The sequence below is a fragment of the Lates calcarifer genome, linkage group LG7_2 (assembly GCF_001640805.2).
Source record: "Lates calcarifer isolate ASB-BC8 linkage group LG7_2, TLL_Latcal_v3, whole genome shotgun sequence".
Classification (NCBI taxonomy): Eukaryota; Metazoa; Chordata; class Actinopteri; family Centropomidae; genus Lates; species Lates calcarifer.
This window is the reverse complement of record NC_066854.1, coordinates 12502776-12523649: the sequence shown is the minus strand read 5'-3', so window position 1 is coordinate 12523649 and position 20874 is coordinate 12502776. Positions and strand designations below refer to the sequence as shown.

The 20874-nt window shown below is 39.0% G+C and overlaps 1 protein-coding gene and 2 long non-coding RNA genes across 10 annotated transcripts in view; 2 read left to right on the top strand and 1 right to left on the bottom strand.

Annotated features, from left to right (window-relative positions):
• LOC108902539 (diacylglycerol kinase zeta) overlaps positions 1 to 11093 on the top strand; it is a 78087-nt gene extending 66994 nt beyond the window's left edge. For all 4 annotated transcript variants that reach the window (XM_018704452.2, XM_018704451.2, XM_018704449.2 and 1 more), the window contains 5 exons: positions 2024 to 2064; positions 2564 to 2684; positions 3277 to 3313; positions 3719 to 3818; positions 8399 to 11093. In XM_018704452.2, the coding sequence (XP_018559968.1) occupies positions 2024 to 2064; positions 2564 to 2684; positions 3277 to 3313; positions 3719 to 3818; positions 8399 to 8515 (416 nt within the window). In that variant the 3' untranslated portion in view covers positions 8516 to 11093. The remainder of the gene's footprint in view (positions 1 to 2023; positions 2065 to 2563; positions 2685 to 3276; positions 3314 to 3718; positions 3819 to 8398) is intronic.
• Positions 11094 to 12790: 1697 nt separating this feature from the next.
• The window catches only part of LOC127139146 (uncharacterized), a 13398-nt gene continuing 5314 nt past the window's right edge, over positions 12791 to 20874 (top strand). Inside the window, exons 1-5 of one of the 3 annotated variants that reach the window (XR_007809130.1) lie at positions 12791 to 13021; positions 16095 to 16173; positions 17182 to 17243; positions 18062 to 18138; positions 19662 to 19738. This is a non-coding gene — a long non-coding RNA (uncharacterized LOC127139146). The remainder of the gene's footprint in view (positions 13022 to 16094; positions 16174 to 17181; positions 17244 to 18061; positions 18139 to 19661; positions 19739 to 20874) is intronic. The other 2 variants (XR_007809132.1, XR_007809131.1) reach the window with 2 other exon arrangements.
• LOC127139147 (uncharacterized) overlaps positions 16121 to 20874 on the bottom strand; it is a 14989-nt gene continuing 10235 nt past the window's right edge. Inside the window, exon 7 of one of the 3 annotated variants that reach the window (XR_007809135.1) lies at positions 16121 to 16185. This is a non-coding gene — a long non-coding RNA (uncharacterized LOC127139147). Of the gene's footprint in view, positions 16186 to 17651; positions 18151 to 19345; positions 19751 to 20874 lie in introns of those variants that run through there. The other 2 variants (XR_007809134.1, XR_007809133.1) reach the window with 2 other exon arrangements.

Here is a 20874-nt window from a genome sequence, read left to right as displayed (position 1 = left end):
CCAGTTTATCATATTCATCCTTGAAGGGAAACTCAGGTGTTCAGCAGCAGATTGCAAAATAAGTCAACACATAGGCCTACTGTATAAGCCTTATTTTAGCCTCTCCCCTGCTTTAATGAGTCACAGACAGAGAGGCTTTCTAACACATGGTTAATGTTGTGAGAGGAGCTGTGTTGACCAACGATCCCTTCCTAAACCTTAAACCCCAAACCAAACTGCAACTGAAAACGGAATAGAATGTAATAAAGATTATAGGTCAGCTAAGTGTAAAATTAAGTCAATCTCAATATCTAGTTTCACTAGACACCGATTTGGCCGTGCGATTATAATATAAGAGATGGAGGACTTCTAAATGACTTCTAAAGTTCAGCTGAGGCTGGTATGGGACTGTCGCAGTTTCTGTAGCCTATTTGAGTTGATATTTTTGCCCTGGAAACAAACAGATATGACAGGAAATACAGCGTCCCTCAAGGAAGCACTGACTATGGCACATGGAGAAAACGTGCTCTGAAATAACTGCACATTTGGCAGACTGCATGCCACATATTAGCTTCAGAAGTGATTTTCACACAGGAGGAGGGCTGCCTTCTTTAATTTGCATGTTTCTCTGTTGTTTTTCTTCTTGTCATACATGCATCCTCTTTTTCTAAGACAGGCACTCATCCTGTCTCTTTCATCCACACACACTCACACACACACACACACACACACCACATGTCACTTGCTCCGTTGAACTCCTCAGTTTGATGCAGTCAACCTGTCTGACCCTTATGGGAGCTGTGTGTGTGCATGTGTGTGTGAGAGAGAGAGAGAGAGAAAAGGAAAGATGTGCCTAATTTATAAGTAAGAGAGAAACAGGAGGAGGGTGGAGGGTCCATGCATTGCCCCTATGCTTTTATAAAATCTCCTCTCCTCTCCTCTCATGTCTTAAGACTGGCTCTTATTTTTTCTGGTTTGCTTAATTCCCTCCCTGGGCTAAATTCATTTAATTCCTACATTCAGAGTGTGTGTTGGGTTTTGTGGCGTGTGTGTTGTTTTTGATTTGTCTTCTAGCCACAAAAGCTCTTAGAGGTTTTTTGAAGTCTCCTCTCTCTTTCTCTCTCACTCTCTGTCTGATGTTCTCTCCTCTCCTCTCCTCTCACACACACACACACACACTCATACTAAGCCTAACGTAACTGGATTAGGACTCAGCTATTTAGAGAGAGGAGTGAGAGCGAGTATTGAGGTCAACCTAATAAACATTCATCTCATATCCCAGCCTGGCTTCAGCCATACATACAGCCTGTGTTTCAACCACTAACCAGTGACATGAACAGTCTGTCTGTGGCTTTGATGAGGATGTTTGTTTGTAATGATGATGTTTCATAGGCAGTCGGAGGCTGAATGACATTGCATACCCTCATAGATAGATAGAAATGGGGTGAACAAAATAATAGAGACACCTATCAGTATTACACAATACAGTGTAACAGCAATACAGTCTACATCCCCCAAACCATTATACAGATGAATCAACATTAGAAACAGGACTGTCATATTAGACAGTATTAGATATATTAGATATATCTTACAAACTGTTAAACTGGAGACTGAGTTTGTGCACTATATACACTGTATAGTCTTATACTTCCAAGCTGCAATTGATCTTTCTTTCTAAAGCTATGGTGTTTTTTTATTTACTTATGTATTTACTTAAGTATTTCAAATATGAGATGCTAACTTAACCATTTTCAAATAACCAGGTTAGTATGAACTCAGAAAGAACAAGTCAGCAATGCTAGCTCTAATCTGATGGGCAACCCTGCCTTTGAGATAGTGAAAGAGTGTTGTTGTTGTAGATATTATGGACCACACTGAGATGTAGTTGCATGGCTCTATCCCTCAGTGGTAGAGTTGCTACTCCAGTTTCTGATATATCTATACTGATGATGGCCAGATACATGTTCTTAAGCTACATCACTTAGGAGTTTGTACTGACTCTCTCTCTCTCTCTCTCTCTCTCCTCTCTCTCTCATGATAGAGATGTTGATTGAGTGTGTGAAGAACAAGGACGTGAAGAAGGTAAGTAACATCATCATTAACCAATCCATTATCCATGTTTCAACATTCAGCCATCACAGATATGGCTTCACCCCAAAGCTTTAGGGCTGCTTATGAGAATGGCTTTGATAAGGCTACTGTACACCAGCTGCTCAGACAGATACTGACCAGCTGGTGAACATAGTGGCTAAACAGGCTAAGGAGTTGCTGGGGACAAAACTAAAAGCTAAAAGAAGAGTGAATATTCATCAGGTCAAACAAATATGATTCTTCATGAACTCTGTGTTGCCCTGTGTCTGCCGATGAGTAAATAAGTAAGTGTTTGTTAGCAGCATCAGCATATCAACTTATGTCAAATGTCAAATAGTGTATTATCAGTTTTATCAGTTTGAGTGATCACAGAATGTAGCCTGAAGGGAAAAAAATAGTTGTTAATGTTGTTAATATATTAATAATGATGTTAATATTTGTAGTGGTCAGTCAAAATGTTGCTACAAATTGCATTTTGTTTGATTAAAAGCTGCAGGAGTTGCACCTGAAGGGGGCAGACCTCACAGCACTGGACCAATCAGACTGCAGTTTGTTGCACCATGCCGTCAGCACAGGAAGCAAAGAGATGGTCCGCTACATTCTTGACAATGGTAACTATCATTAACAAGCGTCCATTATGAGTCAAAATGAACCATATAATCATATTGTATTAGTTGTATCAGATTCTAATACATCCAGGCTTCTGGACCTCTATAAACCATGTAAAGTAACCAAGTAAACCATGGTTTTTAACAGTTATTTGATGTTTGTGCAACTTTGGATGCTTTGTACAATACACCACTTTTTGTTGGCCACTGAGAATACAGTAGACGGTCCGTGCAGAACAACTGCATATGAACTTAATCTGGTGGACACTGGTGGAATATAACACTTTGGTTTGCAAAGATGTTGTGACAGTATCAGTGAATTGTTGTGGATGTGATATTTATTTAGATGTACAAGTTTTTGTGAATTGTAGTCATGAAAAAACATTTTCAGTAGCTAAGAATGGATGTTTCAGTAAGATTGCAGGTATATAAATCACATTCTCTTAGTTGAAGTAGTTTGTCCCCATCTCACCTGATGATATTTGATACAGCGTGATAGACAAATTTGTCTTGTAATGTACCATTGATACTTAGTAATCACTGGTCTGGCCTGATGTCTGTAACAGTAATCTCCTCTCATCTGTCTGTTTTCTAGCTCCAAATGACCTTTTAGATGTTACAGAAAAACTACAGTAAGTACAGTCATGGTTACAGTTATGCATCTAAACCACTTCATTGATTCAGATATTACAATAAATAAATTGTTTTTGATTTTTTCCCTGTGACTGTGATTAAAGTTTTATGGTCATACTGTGGGTGACATAGCCTGGCTAAGAAAATGTTGTAAAACTCTAAACCCTTGCCCTGTGACTGCAGCATCAGCTTTGATAATGTTCCACTGGGCCCTGGTCTGTCTATATGTGCTGGGCATCATGATAAGTACAACAAATTTTAAAGAGAATAAACATAAGAGGGCAAACAAAAGCAGCAGGGTGCCTGATCATCAATGGTACTTGACTCCCAGAAGACGTGAAGATGATGTTATCTCATGCTAACTCTGTCTTTTCTCCCTCTGTCTCTGTACTCTGAACCACCAGCGGGGAGACAGTTCTTCATCGAGCTGCATCTCTGTGTCACAGGACCATCTGTCATTATTTGGTAGAGGCAGGCGCCTCACTCATGAAAACAGACCTACAGGTAGGATCTGTACACGCACTGTGTGCGAGTCCAACATTTACAGTACATCATTTCCCTTTTACACAAAGAGAAAAGAGCTTCTGGGTGTACTGATTACCCATTAGAATTTTAAATGAAATGAAAAAAGTAGGTGAACCTCTTGAATTACCTGTGTTAATGTGTGTATTATATGTGTGTGTTAAGATATGGTCAGACCTGTACAATTATGAACAAACAATTCATTTGAACTAATAACACACAAAGCATTGTGTTATTCTTGAAGAAATCATTCACAGTATTGGGTGGAAAAAGAATGTGAACCTCCCTGCTAATGACATCAACAAAAACTAATTGGAGTCAGAGGTTAGCATACCAGGAATCCAATTAATGAAACAAGGTGTGGGTTGGAGTTACTTCGGATTTGACTGATCACTCAAACATTTTGATATTGCTTTTCACGAGAAGCATCTGTTGATGTGAACCATGCCTTTCAAAAAAGAGATCTTTGAAGACTTACGGTGGAGAATTGTTGATTTGCATGAAGCTGGAAAGAGTTACAAAGTCATCTCAAAGAGTTTACATATTCATTATTCCACAGTCAGACAAACTTTGGATGATTTAATACTGTGACAACTCTTCCTAGAGGTGGGCACCCAGCTAAGATGACTCCAAAGGCACAATGCAGAATGTTCAGTGAGGTACAAACCCCACCCCAGAGTAACAGCTAGGGGGCAGCTGTGCCTCAGAAGGTAGAGTGGGTTGTCCCCTAATTGGAAGGTTGGTGGTTTGATCCCTAGCTCCTCCAGTCTGCATGTCGAAATGTGCTTGGGCGAAATCTTAAGCCCCAAATTGCCATTGAGTGTGTGTATGTGTGTGAATGGGGGAATGTGTCGTGTGGTGTAACTCACATTGAGTGGCCGATAAGACTAGAAAAGTACAGAAAAGACTATATAAGCACAGTCCATTTATCATGTAGCCAAAGGCTAAATGGATTCATCGTAGCGGGTTAACATCCTTTGTCTGTCTGTGCATGAAAGTGTATGGGTTTGGTGAAGTGAAACCAGCACCTGAAATTGGATTTCTGCTTTTTGCACACGGTGTAGTTTTGCTGGCTTCATCAGAACACAGTAGATGGTTTGCAGCCAAGTGTGAAGCGCTGATTGTAAGAATCAACACCTCCATGTTTTAGGCTGGAAAACAGATTGCCACCTTTAGGTTGGGAGTAAGTTGCTGTTCCTGGGTGAAATGAGTTTCTTGTGTTGATGGACTGGAAGATGTTGCAGCATGGGCAATGATGCAGGCACTGCACCTGGCAATCAGGTGTGAAGGAGCTAGCCTGATGGTACAGCTTTCGTTTCACCATTCAGTCCTAAGTTCCAGTAGATTCCCTCACTAATGGTGGTGACAAAAAAATAGATGTAGTTTCCCTTCCAGTTCTGTTCCACCTCCAGACAGAGTGAAGAACACTGACATCCAGAAGAAGCAGTGAAAGAAGTGAAATTAGCTATTGATACCATAATAGAAAAGTTTTTTGACTGTATTGTTACAGGGCTATCCACACCTGTCAGCCACAATATTAACATGACAAAGAGCCCAAGGTGTTGACCTGGCCTCCAAACTCCCCAGATCCCAATCTGATCCAGAATCTGCCTAATATTATGTAGCCCTCCCTCGTGCCACCAAAACAGCTGTGACCCACCGGGACAATGGCGGCGGATCCTTTGGGTCCTGTGGGTTGTGGGCTGGGACCTCCATGGATCTGGCTTGTTCTGGTGCATCCTACAGATGCTGCACAGCGGGCTATACAAATGAACATGCACTATGAAGAGAATTCAGCATTACCATTTCTCTTGGAGCAGTGATGTTCATATTGGCCACTGAAGGCTCTGCTGCATTGGCTTAACAACTTGACTGTGGTGGCTCATGTGCATGTGTGTAATGCATCTTCTTTCATTTTTGTTCAGTTCTCCATGGAGGTTTCAACCGTGTAGAAAAGCCCCTAACTGTCTGGACTCAGCAATGACCTAGATACAGAGAGAGGGAGAGAGGGGGAAGAAAGGAGAGAGAGAGGAGAGTGAGAGACAGATACAGAGTGAGTGCGGGGGGAAGAGAGAGATGGAAAGAGAGACAAATGGCTTGAGAAGACTTTGCTTTTGACATTCACGATAAAGACCTCTCACTCTGTCTGGATGGTTAATGTAAACTGGAGGCTTTAGGAGCAGTTGTGTCGTGCTATGCACTGGTCTTGAAATAAAGCTCAACTCCCTCTCTCACTCCCCCTGTTCGTCTCTCTCACTGTCTCTCACTGGGAGTGTTTCCAAATCAGCTAGAACCTCAAAGACAAATGCACTCATTCACACACACACACATGCACAGACACACAAATGCAGTGGACTCAACTAATTAGAGTCTGTTCTAAACTCTGGAAGTGATTCAGTGGCCCTGTCCCCAGAAACACTCAGAATATGTGTTGTGCAGTGATCTGTTGCATTGTGTTGTGTATGCGTTTCTTTTCAAGGACACATGTCATTTATTTAATTTCACATTCAGCTGTTTCTCATTATCTCATTCTTATCAGTTGGAGACAACTGCACTTTTCAATTATAGAGAAATGTGAAATGGAAAACTCATTGACACAGGTGTCAGCTGGCCTGTAAACTCACTATCACACACTTTTTAGACACGGCAACTAGAGCTGAAACACGCAGAGGAGAGGAGAAACTAGCCATTGTAGCCAGTGAGAATAAGACTGTAACAACAGCCTGTTTTGTTCTTAAGAGGACTCAAAGTATAAAGACGTTCAGACTTGCTAGCGGCCCATCACAGCTGTGGAAAAGTGTCAAAAACGTATTTGTGGTGTTTGCTATTGTTAAAGACTTACCAGAGGTCTGAACATGTTAAAAGTTCTGTATAGAGAAATCTAAAAACCCTGTTTATTACTAACATCTATAGCCATTAAGTGAACTCCACTCTGCGTTGCATATTCACACTCACATAAGTCGGTGGGTGCGAGCATCCATAAAGTTTTTACCAACCCTGTCAGTGTCTTTAGAATCCATCAGTCACAGCCTGACCATGGCAATGTAACTGAGCTACACTGCAGGGATCAGGTGTTGGTTTGTTAGCCGATGAAGTAATTATCAAACGACAAACTTGCCGCACAATAAATTTCACAGGCTTTGCAGCAGTCAGCCGAATGAATTAATTGCCCTGCCAATGTTGACCTTAGTTTTCCCCCGACGTTGCTCCAATTTCTGTTTGGAAGTTCGTGCAGGAGTATTTCTTGTGCTAGGGGCTGGTCATTTCATAACGGTGGTGGACTCCATTCCAAAGATAGTACACTCAGCCACAGCTCAGGAGGTAGGGCCTTCTAATCAGAAAGGTCAGTGATTTGATCCACGGCTCCGCCAGTCTGTGTGTCAAAGTATCCTTGGGCAAGATACTGAACCCCAAAGTGCCCCCGATGGCAAATGTGTGTGCATGTGCTTCGAGCGCTCTATATAGACAGAACAAGCACTGTATGAATGTGTGCATGAATGGGTGAATGTGACCTGCAGTGTAAAGCGCTTTGAGTGGAAAAGTGCTATATAAGTGCAGTCCATTTACACGGCTGGTGCTGTAGCGGCGCAGAAGAGAGACCTTTATTGTGACAGGGCACTCAGGAGCGAACATATCCTGAAAACTCGACCCAAGTCCTTTACATAGAAATCTGTCCTTGGGGTCTTAAAGGCAACAGAGAAAGTAGAGGAGTGGTTCATCTTTTATGTCACATCACAGTCTAATAAAAGAGCAATTACTACATGTAAATTGCTTCAGATGCCTCCATACAGTACCTGTCAGGGTGAGGGTGTCACAAAGGGGGCAACAACAGCTTCATCCATTCAATCATTCAAATTCACCTGGAGGATAATGAGAGTGTTGAGCAAACTGTCAATCTGCCCATTAGATTATGAGGCACTAGATATGGTGGACTGGAAATAGGACCATCTCATGCTGATGTAGGTATGTTCTGTGCCATTTGGTCAGCAGATCAATTTAAGTAAAAAGCCACAGAGAGATGTTTGATAGAGAGATATATGATGAGTGTTTGCGGTTGTTCACACCACAGCTCGTAGCAAAAAATACTGTAATGTTACTGGCATCAAAGGAGTGTCCCTGGTCCTTTAGATGTAGGTAGACCGCTGAGTCGCCTGGTGGCTCGGCCCTCCTGTGGTGGGCCACGCACTCAGCCACCACTTTATATGAATATACACAGAATTTAGAAAGCAGAATTTATTCAGAAAGTTACCTTTAGCCTTGTTTTACCCAGTGGCAGTGGCAAACAATTAAAAGCAGTGCATGGCAGAACCTAGTTAGTATTTTTGCAGTTATCTCCTATGGGACATGAGCATTCACTTCTCCAGGCAGTGTAACCGACAGCATCTGACGTGTGTCAAAATACTCGTGCCTGTTGATTTCTATGCAAAGCACTACACACTGGTAGCGTCTTGATGCATGGCAATTATCTCCGAAGAGCAAAGAAATGACAAGCAGTTGAACTACAATAAAGAATCTATAACTGTCTGTCTGTGTAATCCTTGTTCTCTCTTCTCTCTCATCAGGGTGATACGCCTAAGAACAGAGCAGAGAAGGCTCATGATGCAGAACTGGCAGCTTATCTGGAGAACAGGCAGCATTACCAGATGATACAGAGAGAAGACCAGGAAACAGCTGTTTGAAACTGTTGAACTCTTTCCGAACAGGACCCGGATGAAGAAGCCGCAGTCTTCCTTCTCATCAAGATTAGACTGACAGTAGGTCATTGATGCCTGTGCGACAGGATGATTGGTACAAGGATTCCAGTGTCATTCCTCCAAAGCACAAAAGTGCAGACTGAGACTGAAGACGGGCCAAATCTCAACACGCATTTAATGATGATTATGGCAGTGATTAGAATGATGGAAACAATAATGATAATGACAGTTACATTGAGGGCCTTAGCTTATATTAATCAGGGTGAAGATTATGAGATGTTCATTAAGTCATTCTGATTTCAGTAATAAAAAGTGAAGAAAATAGAAGCAGCTCTGATTTTGAAGAGTAATATGTGGAATCAACTTGGAGGCCTTGTTCTTCAAAACCTTTTCATCTCAAACGAATTCAAAGGACTCCATTCTTAAACTAAATGCGATCATCTGCCATCAATTAATGACTGCATTGGTTTGTGGGGTTGGATCGTCTCAGTATTAGGAGGAAAACTTAGTTTGCAGACTCCGATGTTAATGTCTTAGTTGAGCCTTACAAGCCTTACAAGGCTAACAAGCCTTACCAAAATGTAGGAATTAAAGTTTTTCTTCGGGGTGAGATTATGATTGTGTGCAAGGTGTGCAAATCTGAAGACGGATAGATGAAAGTTGACTGAATGTCCAATGAGGAAAATCTGCAGGTGGAAGAAACTAATGGAAAGGTCCAAATCATTAGCATTCATCTTCAGGGGATCATAAATATCCACAGCAAATTTCATGGAAATTGGACAACTACTTTTTGAAATATCGTGTAATGAGTGCTGAAATTTTGACATGATGGTGTTAACAGGATCCTGAATACATAAGGATTCATGAATATCAGTATCAGGTTTCATGGCTGTCTAGTAGGCGTCAAGAAATCTTGTTTGGATCAGTGTTAGAAAGAGCAACAAGGCTACTGACAGTTACCAGCCACCCTGAATGCTGACACCCCCTATTTAGTGAAGCTCTCTGATTATTTCACTGAGCATTGATCCCATCATCAGTTACGCTTTGAACCTGCTATACTTTATCTTACCTCATCCAAACAACATTATCAATGTATCGTACATACTGTATTTTTGGTAACCTTGTGTGTTGACTATAAACATATTCTAGAGATAATTTATATATTGGGGGTATTGTTAGAGTATAGTGATGTCAAATTAGATCCAATGGATGTGCATGTACTTTACATTAAAAATATTTGATGAAGATAGTTTTGTTAAATTCAAGTAAAATCTATTAGAATATATTTTGTTGTGCCAAACTTTAGCTTTTTAACATTCAAAGACATAGTACACACAAATCATTATAGCACTAAATAGCAACAATCCAAATCAGATTGAATGAATAATGAAGGCAAATCAAGCAACCATGCTCACCTGCTCAGGTAACTCAGGACACCAACTCAACAATTGTAATTTACAGCAAGCAGCAAGAGACAAAAAAGAATGCAACAACAGAATAATAAAAATGCAACAACCTGGATGCTCTCAGAATCATGTTGACGGGGACATGAAGAACCAAGTTTCTCATGTTCTGTGTAAATATCACCTAGGCTTTGAAAGCACACAAACCAATCATCACTCATGACAGTGGTTTTTAAATTGTGAGGATATTTCAAAGACAACGCCGGCTAAACCTGGATCTCTACATTTGATTTTGTAGTTTTGTCGCAGCTTCTTTAACTCTGGAAAAGTTTTACTGTCTTACTGCTTTTAATGACAATCACACATTTTCTGGAAATGACATTTTCTATAAGAGATAGATTTTTCAGGAATGTCTCTGATTTACACTGCCACGCAACTAGCAGCCAGTTTTTGATGCTATAACTGATTTCCACAGATATAATATCTCATCAATGAATTCAAAAAATCCACTTCATTCCTATTGTATCGTCATTTAGCAAGCATTCCCAGCTTTGTGACCAGAATACACTGAGGTGTGAGCAGGGTATTTGCACACTGCTTTCATGAAAATCAAATACTGTGCAGCAAGTGAACTAACCTCTGATCCATTTTTATCATGGTTCAGGAGGAAAAAAAAAGTTTCTGTGCACCAAGACTGATGATTTTTGTCCAAACTTTGTACAGTATATTATTACAATATATTCTGACTGATTCAGTACAGTGGCTGCTGAATATTGGCAAAACCAAAAAAGGCTCAAGCTAAGTTCACTGGCTTCTTCTTGTTTCGTTTTGCCTGTGAATTTTGGCATTTGAGCTTGAACCGTTTTGGTGTCTGCTTTGCGTTGACAGTAAACTTATTCATGTTCTGCATTGCAGTGACGTACAGTAGGTTAGGTCTTCTTCTTTTTTATTTACATCTGTCGCCTATCTAATCTTCATTCTTTCAAGTTCATGACATTGTTTTTGGTTAATACATTGGTGTGAAATAAATAGTTTGAATTTTCTATTTTTCTTTTGCCTTTCTATTTCTGCATTTGTCATCAAGTTCTTCAATATATGTATAATTTGTTTTTGAGATCAATATGAAGATAATAAAAGAATGCTGTTTATTTGAGAATGTACGCTATGAACATTTTTTCACTTGTTTTCATCAGTATGACAGTATACAGTTGCAAAATAATTACTTGAAATATTATTTATTTTTCATAATGTTAGATTGTACAGGTTGCTGTTATTACTCGTTGCAGGGTCATCAGGTGTGGACCACCCCTCATTGATGCGTTGCTCCTTCAACCCTGGAATATCTCCTGTTGGCAGAGCAGTGGCAAAGACACCCCCTGTTCTTTTCCTTTCTCTACAGCTAAAGCCAAAAGTTCTTTGTTGCTCTTCAGAGCTTCTCCCCAGGTAGAAATGCAGACCCAAGTGCTGAGCGGTGCAGAGGTGCTGTCAGGAGGGAAACGCAGATGCTCGCTGATGTCGACCCTCACGCCTCTAGAGGCCTTGCAAACCGGACTCTCTCCCACACTCTCTCCAGGCCCGATGAAATGGATGAGGCGTTCGCTTGCCTGCAGGCTTCCAAAACTTCATCCAGCTTCCTCTGGACTTCAGGTCCCAAGGTCGTGCCGCCATCTGTAGCACCCCTGCATCAGCTCTGTCTAAAATAATCCTTGGGAAAATATACAGCCAAAATATCTTTGTGGATTTTTCTCTAAAGCAATATTTAGCTGATCTGTGACACTCAAGTGTTCATGCAGGACCAAATAATCTCTAGATATGATTAAAACTACACAGAATCCAAATTTAGTTGAAAGGAAGTCAAAACTAGTTGAGATGATTGTAAACCATTCAGCAACAACTACTTACATGAATAAAACTTGCAAGGTATCAGCAGGATGTCAAATGTCTCCATGTACTCCTTCCATAAGGTGCTGAAACATGGTGGGTGCACTGCAAAGCCCAAAAGATGTTTGCTTACACAGATACAGAAATAATAACAGCTGTCTTCCTGTAATAGCAACAGAAGTGTACCAACAGTAATCACTGGAGGTAAGCCCATGGCCTGCAGCTTTGGACATGAACCTTGACCTCTTGGAAATCTCCAGTGATGCTTATGGGATGCACATCTCCAGGCTTAGTGTTATGTGTAAGGTTGTCTGTTTTCACATGTATCTCACCCTTCACTTTGTCAGTGGTGACTTGTTCTTTGGGTGCTACAGTTTGCACTTTGCTCAGCTTAGTCACCCACATCCTTGGAAGGAGTGTGATTGCTTTTTCACTTGGGTTGAACAGGCTCACAGAGACCTCTCTGTCAGATGTCTGGGTAATGACATTAATAACCACACACCAGAAACTTCTCACTGGGTACTTTATCCCCATACGTCTCTTGCCACACTTTAAAACATCTTTTCCAAACTGACATTATCTTCACTTATCAGGAATTTACCTGTTGCTAAAGACTGTGCTAATGTCAATAAGTGTTAAGGTATGCACCTCTCTCTGGTCCTCCCTGTTTCCCCAAATAGGTCTCCAAGACCGGGACCGGCTCTATACAGGGGCAAAAAGGGGCAGTGCCCCCCTAAACAAATGTATTGCCCCGTCAAAGTCAAGAAAATACATTTTAATAAATTATCCAAACAAAGAATGTGTTAAAAGTTAACGCAGTTAATGGCAGTAGTTTAAAACTCTGACCAAAGAGATACAAGTTCTACATCTCAGCTTTGTATCCCTCCGCGCTGTCTCCCTCTGTATGCGTGTCTGTGATGCTATCATGCCCCCCCCCCCGGCGTATTTGTCTGCCGTTGTTGGCTTGCGTGTGTTCTCATTGGCCACACCGTGTGTCCTCAACGGAAAATTACCTGTTGGAAGGCGAGCAGAAACGCGGAGCAATTGTTTTAAACCGATTTAAAACAATGTTGGAACTCTTATCTCGGTTTGTCAGTCCTGTGAAAATACTCAATTACCGAAGACGCATGGATGCTAAAACAAGTTTTGAAGCTAATTTTTGTCGAACACGAGTGAGACTGGCGGTGAACACACCTGCGGCGCAAAGGTAAGGCTAATGAGCTAACTAGCGGACAGACAGCGGCTAACGTTAGCAGCGAGCGTTAGCATTAGCCTTCTCTTTTAGCGTTTTTATCACGTAGGTAAGAGTGTGTTTGTGTTTCCGAGACTAAGGCATGCCTGACAGCATTAGCCTTCTCTTTTAGCGTTTTTATCGCGTGGGTAAGAGTGTGTTTGTGCTTCCGTGACTTAGGCGTGCATGACAGCGTTAGCATTAGCATTCTCGTTTAGCGTTATTATCGCGAAGGTAAGAGTGTGTTTGTGCTTCCGTGACTTAGGCGTGCCTGACAGCGTTAGCATTCTCGTTTAGCGTTTTTATCATGTGGCTAAGAGTGTGTTTGTGTTTCCGTGACTTAGGCGTGCCTGACAGCGTTAGCATTAGCATTCTTGTTTAGCGTTTTTATCATATGGGTAAGAGTGTGTTTGTGTTTCTTAAGACTTCAGTCACGGAAACGAGTTGTGGACGGGCGAAAACCCAAGGAGCTCTTGATAGTCCGTTTAAATCCCTTGTGTCACTTTACCGACATCTTGCATCTCCTTGTATTGTTGTGTTCTATCCTGGTCATTTCAACTCACTTCATAGCGGTCTGTCATGTCGTTGTCATCGTTTTGTGTCTATTTGTGGTCATTTTGTGTTATATTGCGTCTGTACCTGGCCGCTTTATACCTGGATGTCAGCGTTAACAACAGTAAATTTGAGGCGCCGCCAAGGCCACGCTCTTTGACGAAAACTCAAGTGAAGTTGAAATAATTAAATCTCTCGGAGGAGTTCGTTTAAATACAGTGTCCCTAAATGGCGAAAAATTAGCTAAATATGTGTATTAAAGTCAAAATGGCTGACTTTCTGTTGGGTTTAGGTCACGACATTAGGAGATTTTCTTGTACATCCGGGCATGTTATATGTGTGGTCCGAATTACGTCCACATACAACAAACTAAGCCCAATGGGGGATCACTTTTGAATGTTGCCTTCACACACTTTAGTGCTCGAGCCCTAAAAAGAAAAGTAATTTGGAACTAGATTTAGTTTGCAACAGTAAAAGTTAGTTGTAAATTTAGAAGTATTTTGTACTCAGAAAAGTAATATGTAATGGTAAAAGTAATCTAATATTAGAGGAAACAGTAGAAGTAATCTGTAATATAAAACCAATGCAGAGGTAATAGTAATCCAGAATAGAAGTAAAAATGTCACGTTATAGTAAGACATCGAAAATGTCACAGTGTAGTAAAGCATAAAAATATTTAGTTAAATGTTCAGTTTCAGCTGTAATGTTGAATATTTATCTGTTTTCATGGTTAAACTGTTGATGAGGAATAGGTAGTAATGTATTGATCATCAACAGATGAATATGAGACAAGAGATCAACATTTCAGCTTTTATTTCCAAGTATTTAAATCTGGATCTGATACTTAACTTAGAGGAGAGCATTATTTGTAACAACAGCAAATATTTAGGTGAGCAAAAGTATTGGAACATGTGACTTAAAATAGACTAAAGTGAATAATACTTAATATCTAGCTGCAAATCATTTGCTTGCAATAACTGCATCAAGCCTGTGACCCACTGACATCACCAAATGTTTGCTGTCTTCTTTTGTGATGCTTTTCCAGGCTTTCACTGCAGCCTCTTTCAGTTGTTGTTTGTTTTGGGGGTTAGTCCCTTCAGTCTCCTCTGTAGCAGGTAAAATCCATGCTCTACAAGGTTTAAGTCTGGAGATTGACTTGGCCAGTCTAAAACCTTCCACTTCTTTCTCCTGATGAACTCCTTTGTTGTTTTGTGTTTTGGGTCATTCCCTTCATCCATCCTCACAAAGGATCTCATCAGTTTGGTTGCATCTTTCTTTAATCTGGCAGACAAAATGTTTCTGTAGACTTCTGAGTTACATCATCAATGCAGATTAATGAGCCTGTCCCAGAAGAAGTCCTGCAAGCCCAAGCCATGACATTACCTCCACTGTGTTTCCCAGATGAGCTTGTATGTTTGGGATCATGAGCAGATCCTTTCTTTCTCCAAACTCAAGTCTTTCCCTCACTTTGGTAAAGGTTCATCTTTGTCACATCAGTCCATAAAACTTTGTCCCAGAATTTTTCTCTTCTGGTGTAGCCTCTGTACTTTTGTTCATGAAGTCCTCTGCACACAGTAGATAGTGATACCCTCACCCTGGCCCTCTGGAGGTTGTTGCTGATGTCACTAACAGTTGTTTTAGGGCGTTTCTTTAAAGCTCTCACAATGTTTCTGTCAGTCAGCTGCTGCTGTTTTCCTTGGTCTACCCGTTCGATGTCCTGTTACTTAGTACACCAGCGGTTTCTTTCTTCTTCAGGACATTCCAAATGGTTGTACTGGTTATGGCCAATGTTTGTGCAATTGCCCTGATTGATTTTCCATCTTCTCTCAGTTTCACAGTATTGCTTATTTTTCACCCATAGACAGCTCTCTGGTTTTCATGTTGGTCACACCTCTAACTGTAAATGCAGTCTGCACGGGCAAAACCCAAATCTGAAACTGAGAGTAGACATTCAGCACTATTTATTGTTTGAATAATCAATGTAGTAGGACACACCCGGGCAACAAAAAACACCCACCAGTCACATGTTCCAATACTTTTGCCCTAAATATTTGCTGTTGTTACAAATAATGCTAGTTAAGTATCAGATCCAGATTTAAATACTTGGAAATAAAAGCTGAAATGTTGATCTCTTGTCTCATATTCATCTGTTGATGTCAAACCCAAATGTTTTCAAGTCTACAGCAAAAATAAAGGAATTGGCCTCACTGTTCCAATACTTTTGGAGGGGAGTGTATGTATTAATAGAAGTAAGATATAATAGTAATCTGTTCCTAGATGTAGTTTGCAACAGTACAAGTAATTTGTAATATAAAAGCAATGCAGAAGTAATTGTAATGTCATAGTATAGTAAAGCATAAAAATATTTAGTTAAATGTTCAGTTTCAGCTGTAATGTTGAATACTTTTCTGTGTTTTCATGGTTAAACTGTTGATGAGGAATAGGCAGTAGTGTATTGATCATTTTCCTCTGTATGTTTCTCTTTGATTTCCTCCAGGTGTCTCCACTTTGTCCACGATCACAGAGAGTCTTTGTACAATGAAGAAGTTCTTTGAGACCAGGACACAGGCCTCCAGGTAATTCACACACTGTCAAACACAGAGCACTGACATAAATTTTTTAATGTTCAGTATTCAGTTATGCAGAAGTAATAGTTATCCAAAATAGAAGTAAAATTGTCACCTTACAGTAAGGCATAAAATTGTCAAATGTGATTGTTATTGTTAAGGATCAGATTGATAAACAATAACCACCACAAAGCAACACCCTCCCACCCCCGGCATAATGCTGCAATTTGCTTCATTGTCGATGTCTGTTCCAGTCTTTGAACCATCCAGACTGAGTGCAGAAATGCAGTGCTCAGCAGAAACAGAACCATGAACATTAGCTCTACGTCTTTTCTCCCACATCCACCTGATTAAAAACTAGTCAAATAAAAATTAGTTGATTCTGAAAAACAGATGTCGATTGTGTTTACCGTGTCGATTAATTCAACTAATTGATTATTCGTGCCCATCCCTACTAGACATACACAACTAAACCAAACAAAATAATATCAATTCTACAAATAAAATATTGGAGTGAGTTGTTCATAAGTATGTTAATTTTAACTTGTTCAGTGTGTGATTTTAATAATAAATTTACAGTGTGTAAGAACCAGTTCTACACTTACTTACTTGAAGTACTTTAAATGTTCACCTTTGTAAATTTGAAATAAAAATGATGTATATGACCATCTGTGGTGGAGGAAATACTTTAACAAACGAGTTAAAGTCCTACATTCAAAAATGTATTTAACTGTTTATTATTGTTGTGCAGTTTGCAGTAACATACGTAATTAGTTGATAGACACAAAATTAATAATCATTTTACTTATTCCCAAATATTTGTTGTTATTGGTTCTTCAGGAGGTGATGACAATCAGCTGTTCATTTTCTGAGACAGCCTCTAATGTTTGTTACATGCTCTGGTTCAGCTGTTCAGTTGAATATTTATCTGTGTTTTCATGGTTAAACTGTTGATGAGGAATAGGCAGTAGTGAATTGATCATTTTCCTCTGTATGTTTCTCTTTGATTTCCTCCAGGTGTCTCCACTTGGTCTTCGTACAGTGAAGAAGTTCTTTGAGACCAGGACTGAGGCCTCCAGGTAATTCACAACCCACTTTACATCAACTGTCCAACACAGAGCACTGAAATTAGTTTGTTTATGTTCAGTATTTAGTGTATCAGAAAAGTGTAATAATGGAAGTAATCTGCATTAAAACAAAGTATATATGTACTGTACGAGTAATATGTATTAATAGAGGTAACATAAAAGTAATTAGCATTAGTTAGTTAAAGTAATCAGTAGATTTAGAAGTAAAATGTAATAAGAAAAACAGTAGAATGGTAGAGCAATCTAATATTAGAGGTAATAGTAAAAGTAATTTGTAATATAAAAGCAATGCAGAAGTAACAGTGATCCAAAATATAATTCAAAATGTCTGTAAAGCATCACAAAACTGTTGTAAAATGTCAGCATAGTAAGGAGTCACTAAATGTCACAGTAACAAAATATTCTTTAGAAGTATTTATTTGAGTAACATAATCATAATCAGTCACAACAACAACAATAGAAAAGGGCATCATATATACAAGACTGTGTACAGAGTGATAGTTGGATTTGAGTACTGATATTGCACTGTTTGAAATAAGAAGTGAAATACAAGTCAAAGTAATCTGTTACTAGATGTAGTTTGAAACAGCAAAAGTTAAATGTAAATTAAGAAGTAGTATGTAATGGTAAAAGTAATCTAATTTTAGAAGTAACAATAGAAGTAATAGTAATCCAAAATAGAAATAAGTCACTTTATAGTCAGGCATAAAAATATTTAGTTAAATGTTCAGTTTCAGCTGTAATGTTGAACTGTTGATGAGGAATAGGCAGTAGTGTATTGATCATTTTCCTTTGTGCGTTTACTCCAGGTGTCTCCACTTTGTCCACGATCACAGAGTCTTCACACAATGAAGAAGTTCTTTGAGACCAGGACACAGGCCTCCAGGTAATTCACACACTGTCAAACACAAAACACTGTCAGGAAAGTGTAATAAGAGAAGTAATGTAGAAGCAATTAGCAAGTCAAAGTAATCTGTTACTAGATGTAGTTTGCAACAGTAAAAGTTAAATGTAAATTTAGAACTAATTTGTAATATAAAAGCAATGCAAAAGTAATAGTAAATCAAAATAGAAATAAAAGTCACAGTGTAGTCAGGTGTCACTAAATGTCACAGTAACAAAATATTCTTTAGAAGTATTTATTTGAGTAACATAATCCTTTATCAGTCACAACAATACAAATAGAAAAGGGCATTATATATACAAGACTGTGTACACAGTGATAGATTGGATTTGAGTACAGCAAGTCAAAGTAATCTGTTACTAGATGTAGTTTGCAACAGTAAAAGTTAAATGTAAATTTAGAACTAATTTGTAATATAAAAGCAATGCAAAAGTAATAGTAAATCAAAATAGAAATAAAAGTCACAGTGTAGTCAGGAGTCACTAAATGTCACAGTTAAGTATTAAAAACTGTCAGTGTAGTCAGGAGTCACTAAATGTCACAGTTAAGTATTAAAAACTGTCAGTGTAGTCAGGAGTCAATAAATGTCACAGTAAGGTGTCAAAATGTCAGTCTAGTCACTAAATGTAACAGTACAGTAAAGTGTTAAAACTGTCACAAACTGTCAGTGTAGTCAGGAGTCACTAAATGTCACAGTAAGATGTCAAAATGTCAGTCTAGTCACTAAATGTAACAGTACAGTAAAGTGTTAAAACTGTCAGTGTAGTCAGGAGTCACTAAATGTCACAGTAAGATGTCAAACTGTCAGTCTAGGCATTAAATGTGACAGTACAGTATTAAAAACTGTCTCAAACTGTCAGCGTAGTCAGGAGTCACTAAATGTCACAGTAAGATGTCAAACTGTCAGTCTAGTCACTAAATGTAACAGTAAAGTATTAAAAACTGTCAGTGTAGTCAGGAGTCACTAAATGTCACAGTAAGGTGTCAAACTGTCAGTCTAGTCACTAAATGTAACAGTACAGTAAAGTGTTAAAACTGTCACAAACTGTCAGTGTAGTCAGGAGTCATTAAATGTCACAGTAAGATGTCAAAATGTCAGTCTAGTCACTAAATGTAACAGTAAAGTATTAAAAACTGTTAAAAACTGTCAGTGTAGTCAGGAGTCAATAAATGTCACAGTAACAAAATATTCTTTAGAAGTATTTATTTGAGTAACATAATCCTTTATCAGTCACAACAATACAAATAGAAAAGGGCATTATATATACAAGACTGTGTACACAGTGATAGATTGGATTTGAGTACTGATATTGTATGTAATGGTAAAAGTAATCTAATTTTAGAAGTAACAATAGAAGTAATAGTAATCCAAAATAGAAATAAGTCACTTTATAGTCAGGCATAAAAATATTTAGTTAAATGTTCAGTTTCAGCTGTAATGTTGAACTGTTGATGAGGAATAGGCAGTAGTGTATTGATCATTTTCCTTTGTGCGTTTACTCCAGGTGTCTCCACTTTGTCCACGATCACAGAGTCTTCACACAATGAAGAAGTTCTTTGAGACCAGGACACAGGCCTCCAGGTAATTCACACACTGTCAAACACAAAACACTATCAGGAAAGTGTAATAAGAGAAGTAATGTAGAAGCAATTAGCAAGTCAAAGTAATCTGTTACTAGATGTAGTTTGCAACAGTAAAAGTTAAATGTAAATTTAGAACTAATTTGTAATATAAAAGCAATGCAAAAAGTAATAGTAAATCAAAGTAGAGATAAAAGTCACAGTGTAGTCAGGAGTCACTAAATGTCACAGTTAAGATGTCAAAACTGTCAGTCTAGGCACTAAATGTAACAGTACAGTAAAGTGTTAAAACTGTCACCAAACTGTCAGTGTAGTCAGGAGTCACTAAATGTCAGTCCTAGTCACTAAATGTAACAGTATAAGTGTCAAAAACTGTCAGTGTAGTCAGGAGTCACTAAATGTCACAGTAAGGTGTCAAACTGTCAGTCTAGTCACTAAATGTAACAGTTAAGTGTCAAAAACTGTCAGTGTAGTCAGGAGTCACTAAATGTCACCAGTAAGATGTCACAAAATGTCAGTCTAGTCACTAAATGTAACAGTACAGTAAAGTGTTAAAACTGTCAGTGTAGTCAGGAGTCACTAAATGTCACAGTAAAGGTGTCAAACTGTCAGTCTAGTCACTAAATGTCAAAGTACAGTAAAGTCTTAAAACTGTCTCAAACTGTCAGTGTAGTCAGGAGTCACTAAATGTCACCAGTAAAGTGTCAACTGTCAGTCTAGTCACTAAATGTAACAGTAAAGTATTAAAAAACTGTCAGTGTAGTCAGGTGTCACTAATGTCACAGTAAGATGTCAAAATGTCAGTCTAGTCACTAAATGTAACAGTACAGTAAAGTGTTTAAAACTGTCAGTGTAGTCAGGAGTCACTAAATGTCACAGTAAGTGTCAAACTGTCAGTCAGTCACTAAATGTCAAAGTACAGTAAAGTCGTTAAAACTGTCAAACTGTCAGTGTTCAGTCAGGAGTCAGCTAAATGTCATTAGTAAGCATAGTACAGAGTCAAATGTCAGTTAAAAGTATCATAAATGTCTGCCAAACTGTCAGTGTATAGAGTCAGGAGTCACTAAATGATTCACATCGTAAGATGTCAAAGAATTGTCCAGTCTAGTCACTAAGATGTAACAGTAAAGTATTAAA